This window comes from Mytilus californianus, unplaced genomic scaffold, assembly GCF_021869535.1.
Source record: "Mytilus californianus isolate M0D057914Y unplaced genomic scaffold, xbMytCali1.0.p SCAF_50, whole genome shotgun sequence".
NCBI lineage: Eukaryota > Metazoa > Mollusca > Bivalvia > Mytilida > Mytilidae > Mytilus > Mytilus californianus.
Window position 1 is genome coordinate 1,399,251 of NW_026262702.1, and position 14,350 is coordinate 1,413,600.

A 14,350-nucleotide genomic window follows, 5' to 3' on the forward strand; every position below is an offset into this window, starting at 1 on the left:
TTGAAATTTGAAATATTATTTTACACAGTATCAGTGTAAAATTAATGTTTGTTGCAAATTTTATACATTAGATGTACAAGTTAATCAAACCAATTTGTGGATTGATAGTTGACAATAACAATTAATAATATTTGTTTATCCACAAAGTAAAATAAATTTAGGATCTCAAATTTTTTAATCTGAAATTTAGTATTGCATGGACAATTTAATTTTAAACAGTTTTGAGACATCTATAAGTAAGTTAAAATAATGTGATGTATATAGTTTCAGGATACAGTATTCATCCACGTGTATTCCACAGAGGGTATAGGTTTACTAATTATCATTTGACCTTGATATCTGATTTCATCTGTTTATGGATGAGATGACATAATACTGAAAATATGTTATTTCAAGAACTAAACCTCTAAGAAAACCCATGATGGTATCAGAAAGAATAAAAATAAATGCACAAATGTTTTCATTTAATGAGATTGGTATCGTTTCTACCCCAGTTTTTCGTGGGGTTCGTGTTGCTCATAGTTTTCTATGTTTTGTTTTGTGTACTGTTGTTTGTCTGTTAATCTGTTGGTCTTTTTCTTTTTTAGCATGACGTTGTCAGTTTATATTTGACTTATGAGTTTGAATGTCCCTGTGGTATCTTTCGCCCCTCTTTTTCTATATCAGTCTTCATCTATGAACAGTTAATATGATAGTATAGATTAGGGTTATTTACAAAAGAAAGGCCAAAGATACCATAGGGACATTCGAACTCAAAGTCGAAAATAAACTGACAACGCCATGGCAAAAAAACGATGAAATACTATAAAACAAACAACAATAGATACAAAACACAACATGGAAAACTAAAAACTGAGCAACACGTACCCCACCAAAAATCGGGGTTGATCACAGATGCTCCGGAGTGACCAACAAGCCACGTTATGAAGGAATATATACCGTATATCGGGGTTTTTTTTTGCGTGTATTTAATTTTCGTCTTGTTCGCGACAGCTTAAGAAACGCGAAAATTTGACCCTGCGTTAATTTCACTGCATATTCCAAGATTTATCGGTGTTTGAAAATTTCATACATTATACTGTTAATTATCGAGTACTACTAGTATACACGAAATTGATATTTAAACTCGGTTTTCACCCTAAAGGTGAAATAACATTATTTATAAAACGAGTCTTTTGTGCTCTTCGAGAGATCACAAGATTGTGCATACTTAATTAAATTTTTTGTTTTCATAATAATTAAATTGGCTAATCATGAAAGCTGAAATAAAATACCTGAAAGACATAATACTTAGGTTTCACATGAACCGATTTTGGAAATTGAAATACCAATTTGAAAGTGGATGTTCATCTGTCTCAATTGGTCTTCAGTGCTCTGTTTCAACAAATTTCTATCAATTAGTCGGGTATCACCGTGTAGAACGACACATATGTGGGCTATGTTTGGGGTGGCGGTTTTGAAGCGGAGAAAAAGCGATCAAGGTAAGTAAAAGTATCAAAATTGCTTTTTTGAGAATTGTAAGTACCAAATAATGTATTGCACTGAAGGAACCGAACCATAATCTAATTCTAGCAAGTAGAAGCACACGTGTCCAGTGCTCCGTTTTCTCAAACACCTATCCCTAGTGCTCCATGTTGCAGATTTTTAGGCTTCATATGCAAGTTTCAGGATAAAAATTACTGTTGGCGATTTTTCCCAATATGAATTATATAGAAATGAATTCCTATCGTAAAATTTAACCGAATGGCAGCTTCTTAGTAAACATTTATTGTTTTTAAAGTTAATTTTTCGTCGAAATGTAATGTATCGCTCGGGGTGTCAGATTTTGCGTCTCAAGGGGGTGATGCATGTATTAAAACAAGGATATATTTGCCTATAATTCGGCCTTTGTCTAATAGTCATCATACTAATGTATATGTGTTTAAATTACAATTTATCAGATAAAGACCGTATTATAGGCAATTCTATACTTGTTTTCATAAAGGCCTCACTCCCTTGAGACGCAAAATCTGACACCCCGAGCGACACATTACTTTTCGATGAAAAATTAACTTAAAGAACAATAAATTTCGACTAAGAAGCTGCAATTTCATTAAATTCTACGATAGGAATTCATTTCTATAGAATCATACGGGAAAAAACTTGCAAATTTAGTCTCAAAACCTGCAAGACCGAAAACTAGGGAGAGGTGTTTGAAAAAACGGAGCACTGGAAACGTGTGCTTTAACTTGCCGTAAATAGATTATGGCTCGGTTCCTTCCGTGCAATACATTATTTGATGCTAACATATCTCAAAAAAGCAATTTTGATACTTTTACTTACCTTGATCGCTACATAGCTAACACCCCGCATGTGGCGTTCTACACGGTAATACATGTCACACCTTATTATCCTCTTCTTGCATTCTTGCAATGTTGCACATCAGGATATTTTAATTATCAAAATTGTTGAAAATATATATCACGTTCATGAAATGTTTTGAAAAAAGTAAAAAAATAAAAAAACCGAACTCAAAGGAAAATTCAAAACGGAAAGACCTTTCTCAAATGGCAAAATCAAAAGCTCAAACACATCAAACGAATGGAAAACAACTGTCATATTCCTGATTTGAAAACGGAACGATTATAATACAATAAGACAAGAATTTGAAATTATTCCTTAAATTCTTTTATACCATGTCTTTGTTGAAAATCGAAGTCATCATAACTTGGTTGACAGTTATAGAAAATATAAGTTACAGATGACAACGGATTTGTCACAATTATCGTAGCCATAATCATTTCCTCTTTTCCGCGATTGTGATCACGCCGGTATTTGGAGGGGTTCGTGCTGGTCAGTCTTTCCTTTTTTTTTTGTGTAGTGTTTTGTTAATTGTTAGTTGCCTTGTTGTATTGGTTCTTTTTGTCTATTATTTTGTATGTTATTCTCCGACTTATGGTTTTTCATGTCCCCTTGGAAGCTTAAGTCTCTTTTTACAAGACAATAACTAGATATATATATACTTGTCCGCTTTATTAATAATATAACTGTACATTTTATTTACTTAGAATGATATAGGTTTAATGTGAATCATATTCTGGCTTACAATGTTACTGTAATGTAACTTTTCTAAGGGATGTGACTTAACTAATCCCTAAACGACCACAAAGCAGGATTAACTACCGTTTTTGACATTGAAAAAAAAAATCTTTTCTGATCGTATAAATGTACTACTTCAGATAGAAGACAGTTGTTGTTATGTTAGAGATTTTCCCCAATTATCCAATGTAGATAGACATTTTGTTATTTCTGTACTTGCCTTTGAGGTATAGTAAATGCGTTACTTCCTAATATTAAAGACAAACAGCATGGATCTTTGAAATCAGTTTGTTAATAAGAACTCAAAATAGTACAGTTAAAGGGGAGCAACTGTACATTTCCATTTTGAAACGAAAGCCTGAAATATTCTATTCCTACTATTAATATAAAGTAAGATTTGTGTGTTAAAATGTGTCTTGAATAAGTTATCTCTTTATTATCCATGGACAAATACATATGCCGATCTTCTGTCAGGCCTGTTTAAAAAGTTTTAACAATTGGAATACCGAAAAAAGAAGGGACAGGGACATTTTTTAAGGTCTATATATACATATGATAGAATAAACAGATCAATTTAAAAATTATAACAACATTTTATTTTATCTCAATTGTGAAAGATAAAAATCATACACAGTGTAATTTATATTTTTCTACAGCAAAACAATAACAATAATATGTAAAAACATTCCTTGAAAAGGTACACAATCTACAACTTGCTACTGCTTGCTTCAGAGAGATCTCAACGATACAGCTCATGTCATAGATCTCAGAATATATTTACACAGTAAATTGCATTCAACAGACTTCAATTTTATTTTCACACCATTACCTTGCAACAAAATAGATATTTTGTTTACATTAAGGTCAACTTACAGTAAATGGGTCGTGTCAGAGATATTTTTAAGATTTTGCATGAAACTTCTGTATGTTTAACTTGAACTAAAAATCGGAACTTAATGTATTCATATCTTTTTTTTCTAAAATATAATTGGACATGTTGAATGAAAATAATAAAAAAAATCAATGTTCATTCGTATAGATATAATCGATAAAAAGCGATCTTAGATTATCGTTCAATCATCAAATTTCCAAAACCAATCCATAGATGTTTCTTAAAAATTGGTGTAAGTTGTTGCTACATAAATATTCGTTTGATTAATATTAAATAACCCTAGAGTAACCTAATTCACTTTTGGTGTATTAGTCAAATCTATTATCGTTTTGGTAGAGAATACTTTAAAAAATCGTGATTTACAATTCTACCGCAAAATGACGATACGATTATTTTGACGTTTTGTGATATTTTTCGACCAAGAAAAAGACTTTAAGTTCTGTATAGCCAAACATGATGACTTTAAATTATCAAAACGGACATTTATCTTCCAACCAGTAACATATCGGTAGAATAACCTATGAGATACGTTTTGAGATGGGGGGTTTTTAAGGATAATTTTAGGATATTTTCAAGATTTTACATGAATTCTATACAATTTTCTATATCTATTTTAGAAAGGACATCCATTTTTTTTATTTTCACTAGAAGGGTTCACCAGGTCCAGGTTGTATGCAAAAACTTACAATAATCTGTGACATAGTGCATTGTTGTATGTTTTAACACCTTACTTTATGTTGTATTGTTCATGTCTTTGTATTTTCATTCAATGTTATATTAAGCTTACTGTTCAAAATATTTTCAAATCATCCCTGATTTCAAGATAGTAAGTCTTCCTTTTCTTAAGTAAATGCTTCAATCAGTCATTTAATAAATACTAATACATCAATTAATAAAAACTAAAAAACATCAATTACGAAATACTAATACATCAATTAATAAATACTAAAAACCTATCATTAAACCTCATTTCCTAATCCTGTGTTTCATACTGTGAAAACTCTCATTGAAATAAGTTTTCAAGTCATAGAGTTTCATTGAAATAAGTTTTCAAGTCATAGAGTTTCATTGACTGTCATTTTCATTATTTTCTACACAGTTTCAAGCAATGGCTGTTTTCTAATATTAAGTGATAATATATATATATAAAGCATGGTGTACACTTATTTAAAAAAAATGAACCAATAAATAAATACTTAAATCTATTATTAAATATCAATTCCTAATATGGTGTGCTTTCATTTTTGTTTCATGTCGAAAACCCTCATTGAAATACGTTTTCAAGTCATAGAGTTTCAAGAAATTTCATTTTCATTATACTTCTGTAAAAAGCATTTTTTACTAATACAATAATGCAATAATACAAAGTGCTGAATCATTTTGTGTCAAGGTAATAAATAGACTATCTAAATACATAAAAATTATACTCGTGGTATATTTGAACCTAGCAATATTTCTATTTTTAAACGAAAAAAAGACGGAACACATAAATTTGCATCTTACCCTGATAATGTTTAAATAATAATACTGAACAATAAAACTACTGGCTTTAATCTTCAAAGAGGTAACAACATTATCATAACAAAATAACAAGATAAAAACTAACAAAAATACCCTTACTTTTACACTGATTTAAATAGTATTTTTAGTTGTTCATAGAGATCTCAATGGTAAAGTTCATGTCATAGATCTCAAATAATAATACATAGTTAACAAATTTAACAAACATGGCTTTAAAATTTAAAGAGATAAGTACATTATAAAAAACACAACAACAACAAAAACAAAAACATAACACAATAAATAAACAAGAATGTGTCAATAGTACACGGATGCCCCACTCGCACTATCATTTTCTAAGTTCAGTGGACCATGAAATTGGGGTTAAAACTCTAATTTGGCATTAGAATTAGAAAGATCATATCATAGGGAACATGTGTACTCAGTTTCAAGTTGATTGGACTTCAACTTCATCAAAAACTACCTTGACCAAAAACTTTAACCTGAAGTAGGACAGACGAACGGACGGACGAACGAACGAACGGACGCACAGACCGAAAAACATAATGCCCCTCTACTATCGTAGGTAGGGCATAATTAACAAAATAAGGCTGTCTGCATGGTCCAATTATTCGTTCATAGAGATCTCAATGTTTAACTTCATGTCATAGATCTCAAAATAGTTGGCACCAATCCAGCATAATTTTCAAAATACCTGTAAAGTCAAAGTTAAAAGAAAAACAAACAAACAAACAAATTAAAAAATATGTAAATTAGCACTTGTAAATCATAGATCAATACAGTGTAATGCATTAAAAAAACAACAACAAAAATTATGTTAAACATAGGTGTCAACTTTGAAAAAAACTTTTAAAATGGGAGATCTATGGTAACCTAAAAAAAAAATAGTTTCTATAAAAAATGTGTCGTCAAATAAATGTCATGTTGTTTGTCATATTTTATATAACCTCTTGCAGTTGAAGTTATTTTTAATGCATTTTTTCTATAGATGGGTCTATTTGGAAAACAGAATGACGGGTGCAATTCTCAATCTACCCGTCTGTAACTTAAGAAAGCCTTCATCATGGATTCATATAGGATTTCCTCAATAATAATAATAATAATAGTTTCATTTTTCATCTGAAAATCTTCAGTTTGCAATATTTATTTCATTCTGAGACATACACAAAGTGTGATGTTTCCGTTTAACACCGGAAGCTTACATTTGGCGTCAAATTGTTTATCTGTTAATGACGAGAACAAATTCCGCTGAAATGTCGATTTATGAGTTTTTTCACCAAAATAATGACTATAAAATGAAATAATGTCTAAAGAGTTAGAAATAGAAAATTATTTTGTTTTAAAATAGATATTTGAGTCTTTTTCAAATGTAGATTTCCTTTTGTTTTCAATTGTTCCCACTAATATCTGGAAAGTTGACACCTATGAATAACATTGAATTATGTAGCAAAAGGTCAACAATCTGACCTTACTGCATTTATGGATGTGACATATTGTTTAATTTAACTAAATATTTAAAGAATAATTAGTGAACTGAATTAAATATCTTAGCATTTTATCATGACAACTTCTTTGTAGATAAGAGTTGTTGACCCTTTCCACCAAAAATGTCTTCTCCATATACGCGGTCTTCTTTCCTGAGGGTATCATGCAGCCAATCGAAAAAATAGGAATTAAAACCAAAGTTGACATGGAAATACCTTTCAATAATAAAAGTATATATAAGTATTACTTACGATTGTTTCTTTGACATACATCATGACAATAATACATGTACATCATCTAAATTACATCAATTTTAAGAACTTGTGTGTGCTTTGTAATATGGAAAAAAATGAAAAGAAAACAAATAAATGTAACAAAGCTTTGGATAACAATCTAGGCGGGATTGTGGCTACAACAATTAGAACATATCCGCAGTCATTCGTGACAGAGATATTCCAATAGTTCGGTCATTCGTGACACAAATATTCAAATATTTCGGTCATTGGTGACAATCATATTCCAATATTTTGGATCATTAGTGACCCAGGTGTTCCAATATTTCGGTCAACTAAACATGATGGTGTCCGTAACAATTTCAAAGGAATGACATCATCCTTAATATTAGGTACCCTTGGGTAAAGTAGCGTCCTTGTTAAATGTAAACAGCAACTTTATATCAGAAAAATCATGATACTACTGTAGGATAGGCTAGTTCTAGAATATCGCACCAGCTGGGCGATATATACTCCAAATGTAGGCGGTGCTGGAATGTTGCTACATATAAATGGAAAGTTCACTACGGGATAATTTAGGTCATTCTCAATTTTTAGATGTAAGTCAAGATATGAAGCACACTTAATTATTCCAAAATGAGGTAAATATATTGGCAGTTTTGCATTAAAAACAAGCCCTTCCGTAAGCATGCATCTGAAGGATGTTGCTTGATAGATAATACTTTTTGATTTTCGAATTCAAAGGACCAACAAAGTGTCATACCTTCTCCATTTATTAAAACAAAATGTTTTGAATTTTCTTTATGCCCTTAAAATCATTCGCAACTGATTATGTACGTATTGAACGTTGTTAGCTTTACGTCCACGTTTAGTGGCAAAATGTTGCCTATATAATGGAGTAGATTCCGTCTTAAGGACAATTTAAAGAGCTTTCTATGTAATATCATGGTATTTAATTAAAAGTAATACGCTCTTCATATTTTTTCTCAATTTGATGGCTTTTATTTGGTTACTGTATGATGTACATACACTTTTTAACTCATGTTCATATGGTACAAACCTACAGACAAATTGAGAGCTTTTAACATTTTGTTTTAAACTTATAAGTAGTCAGTACTTCGGTACTGACATGATTTATAACAAACCTTTCTAAAATTGTTCGTTCATAAATTTAGAAATTATAAAGAAACTAAAGTTTTAACTCCCTCACGGAAAGTTGACCTTAGACGGATTTGGCTATTTTAGGTCCTTTTTGGTCTTTGAGCTCCAACTGTTTCGGTACTTATACATCCTTGGCTTTCAAATATTCGGCTTTAAGCATTCCTGATGAAGGTTAATCCAGAAAACCGATTCGGACACATGAAATTTATAAAGTGTTGTTATCATTTTTTATCAGCTGCACATTCATGCTATGATTATCATTAAAGTGCTGTATTGTACATACTTGTGATGGTTGTCATGGAAGATAGAAGGTGGTTGCCATGGCCAGAGTGCACTCATCTTTATCCCGGAATGATCCATCATACCATAGTAATACACATATAATATTGTTGGTATATAAACAGCTGTAATATAATTATACCATAATAATACACATATAGTTTTGTTGGTATATACACAAGTGAAATATAATTATACCATAGTTATATACATATAATATTGTTAGTATATACACAGTAGAAATTTTTTTCTTAAAATGTAATAGATACAGTTTTGGTCATTTAATCATTAGGTTTACTTATACTGATTATCTTCACAAAATATTATTTGTATTAGGTATATGAACACCGAGTTCACCGAGAAATATCATTCAATAACAATGTCACATAAATTTAGACAACAACAGTCAATAGATGTTCAAATATCATTATAGATTAAGGTGACAAACAAAAACTAATGGAAGCATGAAATCCAATAGAGGCGAGGCCGAGTGCGTCGACAGGGTAAGTATCTCCTGTTAAGCATGCATCACCTGCCATTGTAAAAAAAACAGGTTATCCCCTGTTGAAATTTGAATTTAAAGAAATCGTGCTTTGAGGAAAGTTACAGCGTTTAATTAAGAGTACTGGCGTCCTGCAAGAAAATTTGGCTGATGACATATTTAGGATAGGTTTTAGTTCATCGGGCAAATATTTTCTACATATTCCGGACAATAAACAAACAATAAACGGTATAGGGTAGGTTGTAGAAGTGTTACGATCGAGGCGAAGAAAAAGCAGTAACTTTTTCTTGCAACACGTCACATATAAGAATTCCACAAAGAGTTGTGGCAATGTTTTCAACGTGCAGACAGCGTTACACTTTCACTACAAGAGAATCGAATTGAGAGTTCTAGACGTGGCTGCGTATACATGTTCTGGCGTACATAAACAAAATGACGCCAAAAGAATCAAATTGGTAGGTTATGTCGACACAATCGCCGATGAGTTAATATGCTAGTGCAAAAAATGTATATTACATGAGTAGGTTAGAAGATTTGCCTTGCAACAAGACACCCAAGATACCAAGAAGTTACATGTGCCAAGTGCTTTGCATTTTCAGAAGAGAGGCGAAAGGTACCAAAGGGACATTCAAACTCATCGGAGAAAAAAGTCGAAATAAACTGACAACGCCATGGCAAGAAAGGAAACGGCAAAAAAAAAGACAAACAACAGTATACAAAACACAACATAGAAAACTAAGGTCTGAGCAACACGAACCCCACAAAAAACCGGGGGTGATCTTAGGTGCCCCGAAAGGGTAAGCATATTCTGCTCCATTGAACACAGATATTGATATTAATTAATGTCCCTTATGTCGCTTAATTTGACATGACCGTATAATAGCAGCCAAAAAGACGCCTTCCTCCCCTTTCCCCTTCAGAATATGCCTTATTATAGGACTGAGAAGTCCCGGAGGTCATCCTTCCATACTCAAGACACCTGTGATCCGTAGCAAATGTCTTTCTTATTTGGAATCTGTCTTGGACGGTTATTTGCTTAAATATTTTCATTATAAAGGAGGAGTCCATCTTCTTTCATAACCTTACTAATCTTACCGTTCTCCCATCATCAAATGTTTAAATAAAAATTGCCATAGTTATCTGAATAAATAGTTTAAACAGAAGAGGCAATTCACAATAAGTAAGGTTAATCAGTACCAGTGAAGGTAGTTTTACAATAAGCGGATATATGAAAAATGAAATGTATATCATAATAGGATGATGGCGTTGATATTTAATCAATTAATGTTAAAAGGTGCGAAAAAAATGACAGCTTTACTTTATCACACCAGGTTCAATCCATAAGCTGATGCGACATCGATCGATAATATAGCTTCAAAATTGCGAAGTGGGAGCGTATTTGACTTCTTCCCATGGCAAATTCCATTCACTCATATATAACATAATTATTTTCTTAACAATTCATTATATGTGTTTTTGCCTCAAGCAGAAATAATCGCATACATATATATATATATATTCAACCATAATTGCATAATCCTGGCATGTATATTTTCATTTGAACATCACTGAAATATAGGTGATAATTTTGCACAAACGTAACCATGTTTTCTCGATTGTAAACCTTCGTGAATATCGATAACGATAATTCATTCGGAGCACCTACCATCTTCCCTTTTGACAAACGACATGAGAAAAACTACAATGGCCATTCAGTCGAAAGAGCTTAAATTCTGTTGATAGCATTACTTCGAATTCTTCCACTGTCACCGTCGTAAATATTACTCCCAAAAAAATATCGGAGATATATTCAAACTGAAAACCCAGAAATGTACACTGGTTTATAGGTATGAAAAAATGTCGTTTCTATGAATAAGTCGTGAAACATGGTTAAACAATGTATTACTTGGCTGATTGATTGTTGGTTGCTTAACGTCCAGTTGCAATTATTTCATGCATGTTCAGGACGAGAACAAATCAAAATCAAATGCAATAGGTAGGTCAAGTGTATTAGGGCCGTCCGGGATGAAGGTCGGAGAAATGTGGATTGCAACTGGAAAATGAGGGTATATTGGGTAGGGACAGAAGTTTTGCCTTGCAACAGGCCACCTCAAAGAGTTGTTGTCAGGGATCTTAACGTGCATCGAGCGTGGCACTCTCTTTACACGAGGCATCGGATTTAACATCACAATTCTGACCGGACGTGACTGCGTACTTTTAAATCTCGCACCGTCAAACGGACGCCCCACTTTGGCAAGAGTTTTACTGTCGATCGGAAGAAGACCTAAGTGACCATATTTCTATTCCCCATGCACCCTATGTCTATTGACAGTGGGATAACTAAACTGAAATTCCTTTAAGTTATTGACAATATACTTACCAACGTGGATAGGAAAATAAAATGGAACAATGATAAGATAACTCTGGTGCAACAGAAACTCGGCAGGATGCATTGCTACAGTACTGAAGGCTGTGGGTTGGTGGTATCGGTGGTGGACTTTGTGTATATTGATGTACAACCACTTTGTGTGTGTCAATCGGTGGAAGTAGTACGCTAAACAGTCTATATACATGTAAAACGCTGGTATAGACGCTAGGAAGTATAACCACCCACGGTCTGATATGTTGTAATATAAAGTGGTGTACCCTGTAAAATCCAACGGAAATGTAATTGATAAATGTAACTTCTGATTTATGTGTGTCCTGTTAGTGTTTCCGAATTTTCTTTGAAAATAAATATATTTAAAATAGATTGTATATTATTTTTTTTTGTATTGGTGTGGAATAAATATGGATATAATTTATAATTTAGAAAAATGCAGCAAAGAATTTAAGAAATTTGGTAATTAGGATCATGAACTTCACATGCCGCTCTGGTTTCGCTACTATTCCAAGTCCCTTCGAGTTGCTGAAGTTTTCCAACGTTTGATGTAAAAAATACGTTTAATACACTTTAAATTGCGATTTCAAGAAATTCCGTCCACATAATTTGTTTAAAATGATATGATAATATCATGGGGTCATTGGATTCGGGTTTTTTTTTGCAATCTATAAATCATTTAAGTTTGAGTGACGCAAGAAAAAACAAGAAAATTACGATTTTGCAGTGTGACAACGTCACAAGTACACATAAAATACAGAACGCTATTTTGAAAACTCAATCATAACCAGAATTGCTTAATGTGTATGAGCAAATTTAAACATTAGGTTTAGTTAACCGCATAGTTGATAAATTGACCCATCATAGTCTTGCTTTTAAATCCAGTCAATACGAAATCTATCCTTTACTAACCTCCATTAACTATATAGCAAGCAATAAAACCAGATACCGTAGCTCCCAGTAACATATTAGCTGAACCGAGGAGAAATTCATGTTTTTCGTTTTCTGGTGTCAAAAATTTGTCCGGTTGACATTTCCAATCAGCTGCCTATAGAGAGTATCAAAACTAGTCAGTTAGCGAAATGATTGCGCATGTGTGAATTAAGTGCCAATCTGCCTAAGAATCAGACAGTGTTGAAAACATGACAAACAAAAACCCACTCAAGTTGACATTAATTTTTGTTCAAAATGTATAACCACGAATATAACATTCGTTTATATACTCGTCCTGTTCTGGTAATTCAAGATATAATTTGGTTGAAATGCACTAGAAATTAAACATTAAGGGGAGCTAACTCCGTAATTTGCTATCATTCTAACCAAAATTTATCTAGAGATTTCTCGCATTACCAGACACGCAAAAAAGAAAGACCTACCATTTCTAACTCAGGATGAGGGTAACTTCGAAATAGGATGGTTAGGGCTGTGGGTTTTTTTCAGCCATGTTTTGAAATATTTCTAAAATGCCTGATTCTTACAAAGACTGGCACTTAAGTAAAATTGTTCCTGGGTGATAAATCTATTCTTGAACAAAAAAAAAACATTGTGTGTGTTTTAAATGGAAACTAACATAAGCATTATATTAAAAACAGGCGTAAAATTGAAGCATGTAAAAATAACCTTTACAATGAATGTTGAAAAGATTTGTCAACTACGGTCTGTGATTTTCTCTACGTGAAGACGGGGAATTGTGTATGCTACAACTAGTAAATGTACATGGTGAAAATAATTTACTAACAGAAAAGTGAAGCAGAGTTAGATGCTTTGTGTAGAATGATTTCATTTATGTTTGCACTATACGCTAACATTGTACAAAAGCTTTGCGTGTAAGCGATCCCACCACAATAAAAAGTGACAATATAAGATATTAATTCATATACTCCCGCAATATCAACACTTGACTGTAATCGGAGGTCAACTCTAAAAGACAATTCAAAACGTCTACTTTTGATATTATAAAAAAAACCTGAACCTTAACACCAGTAGATTTTTAATTAAGTGACAAACAATTTATATCACCAACTGAAAAGTACATTATATAACAAACAAATATACAAAAGTTTTGCAAGTGCTAATCTGAATGTTTTTTTTAACTGAATGGATTTAGGTTTAGAATTTGTTGCTATTTAAAGGAAGTCAATATATGGTGTTCTCCGTGAGAGTAAATGACCCTAAGAACATGAAGAAGGGATCCCAAAAGCCTTTTCTCTCCATTAAGGAAAATTTATATTGAAAACAAAACAATACTTACTTGAGTTCTTCGCTTATAATAAAAATAATATTGAAAAACTCCGCCTATTCCCCAAAACATGATAAACGACACAACTATAGACATGGTCAACATTAAGTGCAAATTCTGTAGTCGCCATCTTTCTAAAAATGACTCTGATGTCACTTCCGTCGTTCTGTTCCCAAGAGCTGAATTTTTTGTCGACGAGGTTCCGATAATGTTTTCTTTAAAAAGATAAATGATCAACAACAGCCATTCTCCTGTAACAAATACATTTCTTATAGGTTAAACTGTCCAGACATTAATTCAAGTTTATTTCCACAGATATCTTTATTAAATGGTGATATAAGCAAAAAGAAGGATGATAAATGAAAATAGCGTGTACAGCGCGAGTGCAGGAGGGGCACCTCGGTGGCCGAGTGGTCTAAGTAGTCGAACTACTGTATCACTAGCCAGTCAACACTGAGGTTGTGAGTTCGAATCCCGCATGGAGCAGGTGCACTCGACTCCAATCTTAATTGACTAGGATTGTCAGTTTTCCTACCGAAGGTCGGTGGTTCTCTCCGGGCACTCCGGCTTCCTCCACCAA

The 14,350-nt window shown here is 32.6% G+C and overlaps 1 protein-coding gene across 1 annotated transcript; it reads right to left on the reverse strand.

The window, feature by feature from the left end:
- Nucleotides 1-3,651: 3,651 nt before the first annotated feature.
- LOC127703763 (uncharacterized) lies at nucleotides 3,652-14,021 on the reverse strand (the record flags this gene model as incomplete). The annotated part of the gene is made up of 5 exons (XM_052207843.1): nucleotides 3,652-7,191; nucleotides 8,654-8,774; nucleotides 11,532-11,798; nucleotides 12,444-12,579; nucleotides 13,783-14,021. Coding segments are annotated over 5 exons (905 nt in total), but the record flags the coding sequence as incomplete, so codon positions are not given.
- Nucleotides 14,022-14,350: the final 329 nt, after the last annotated feature.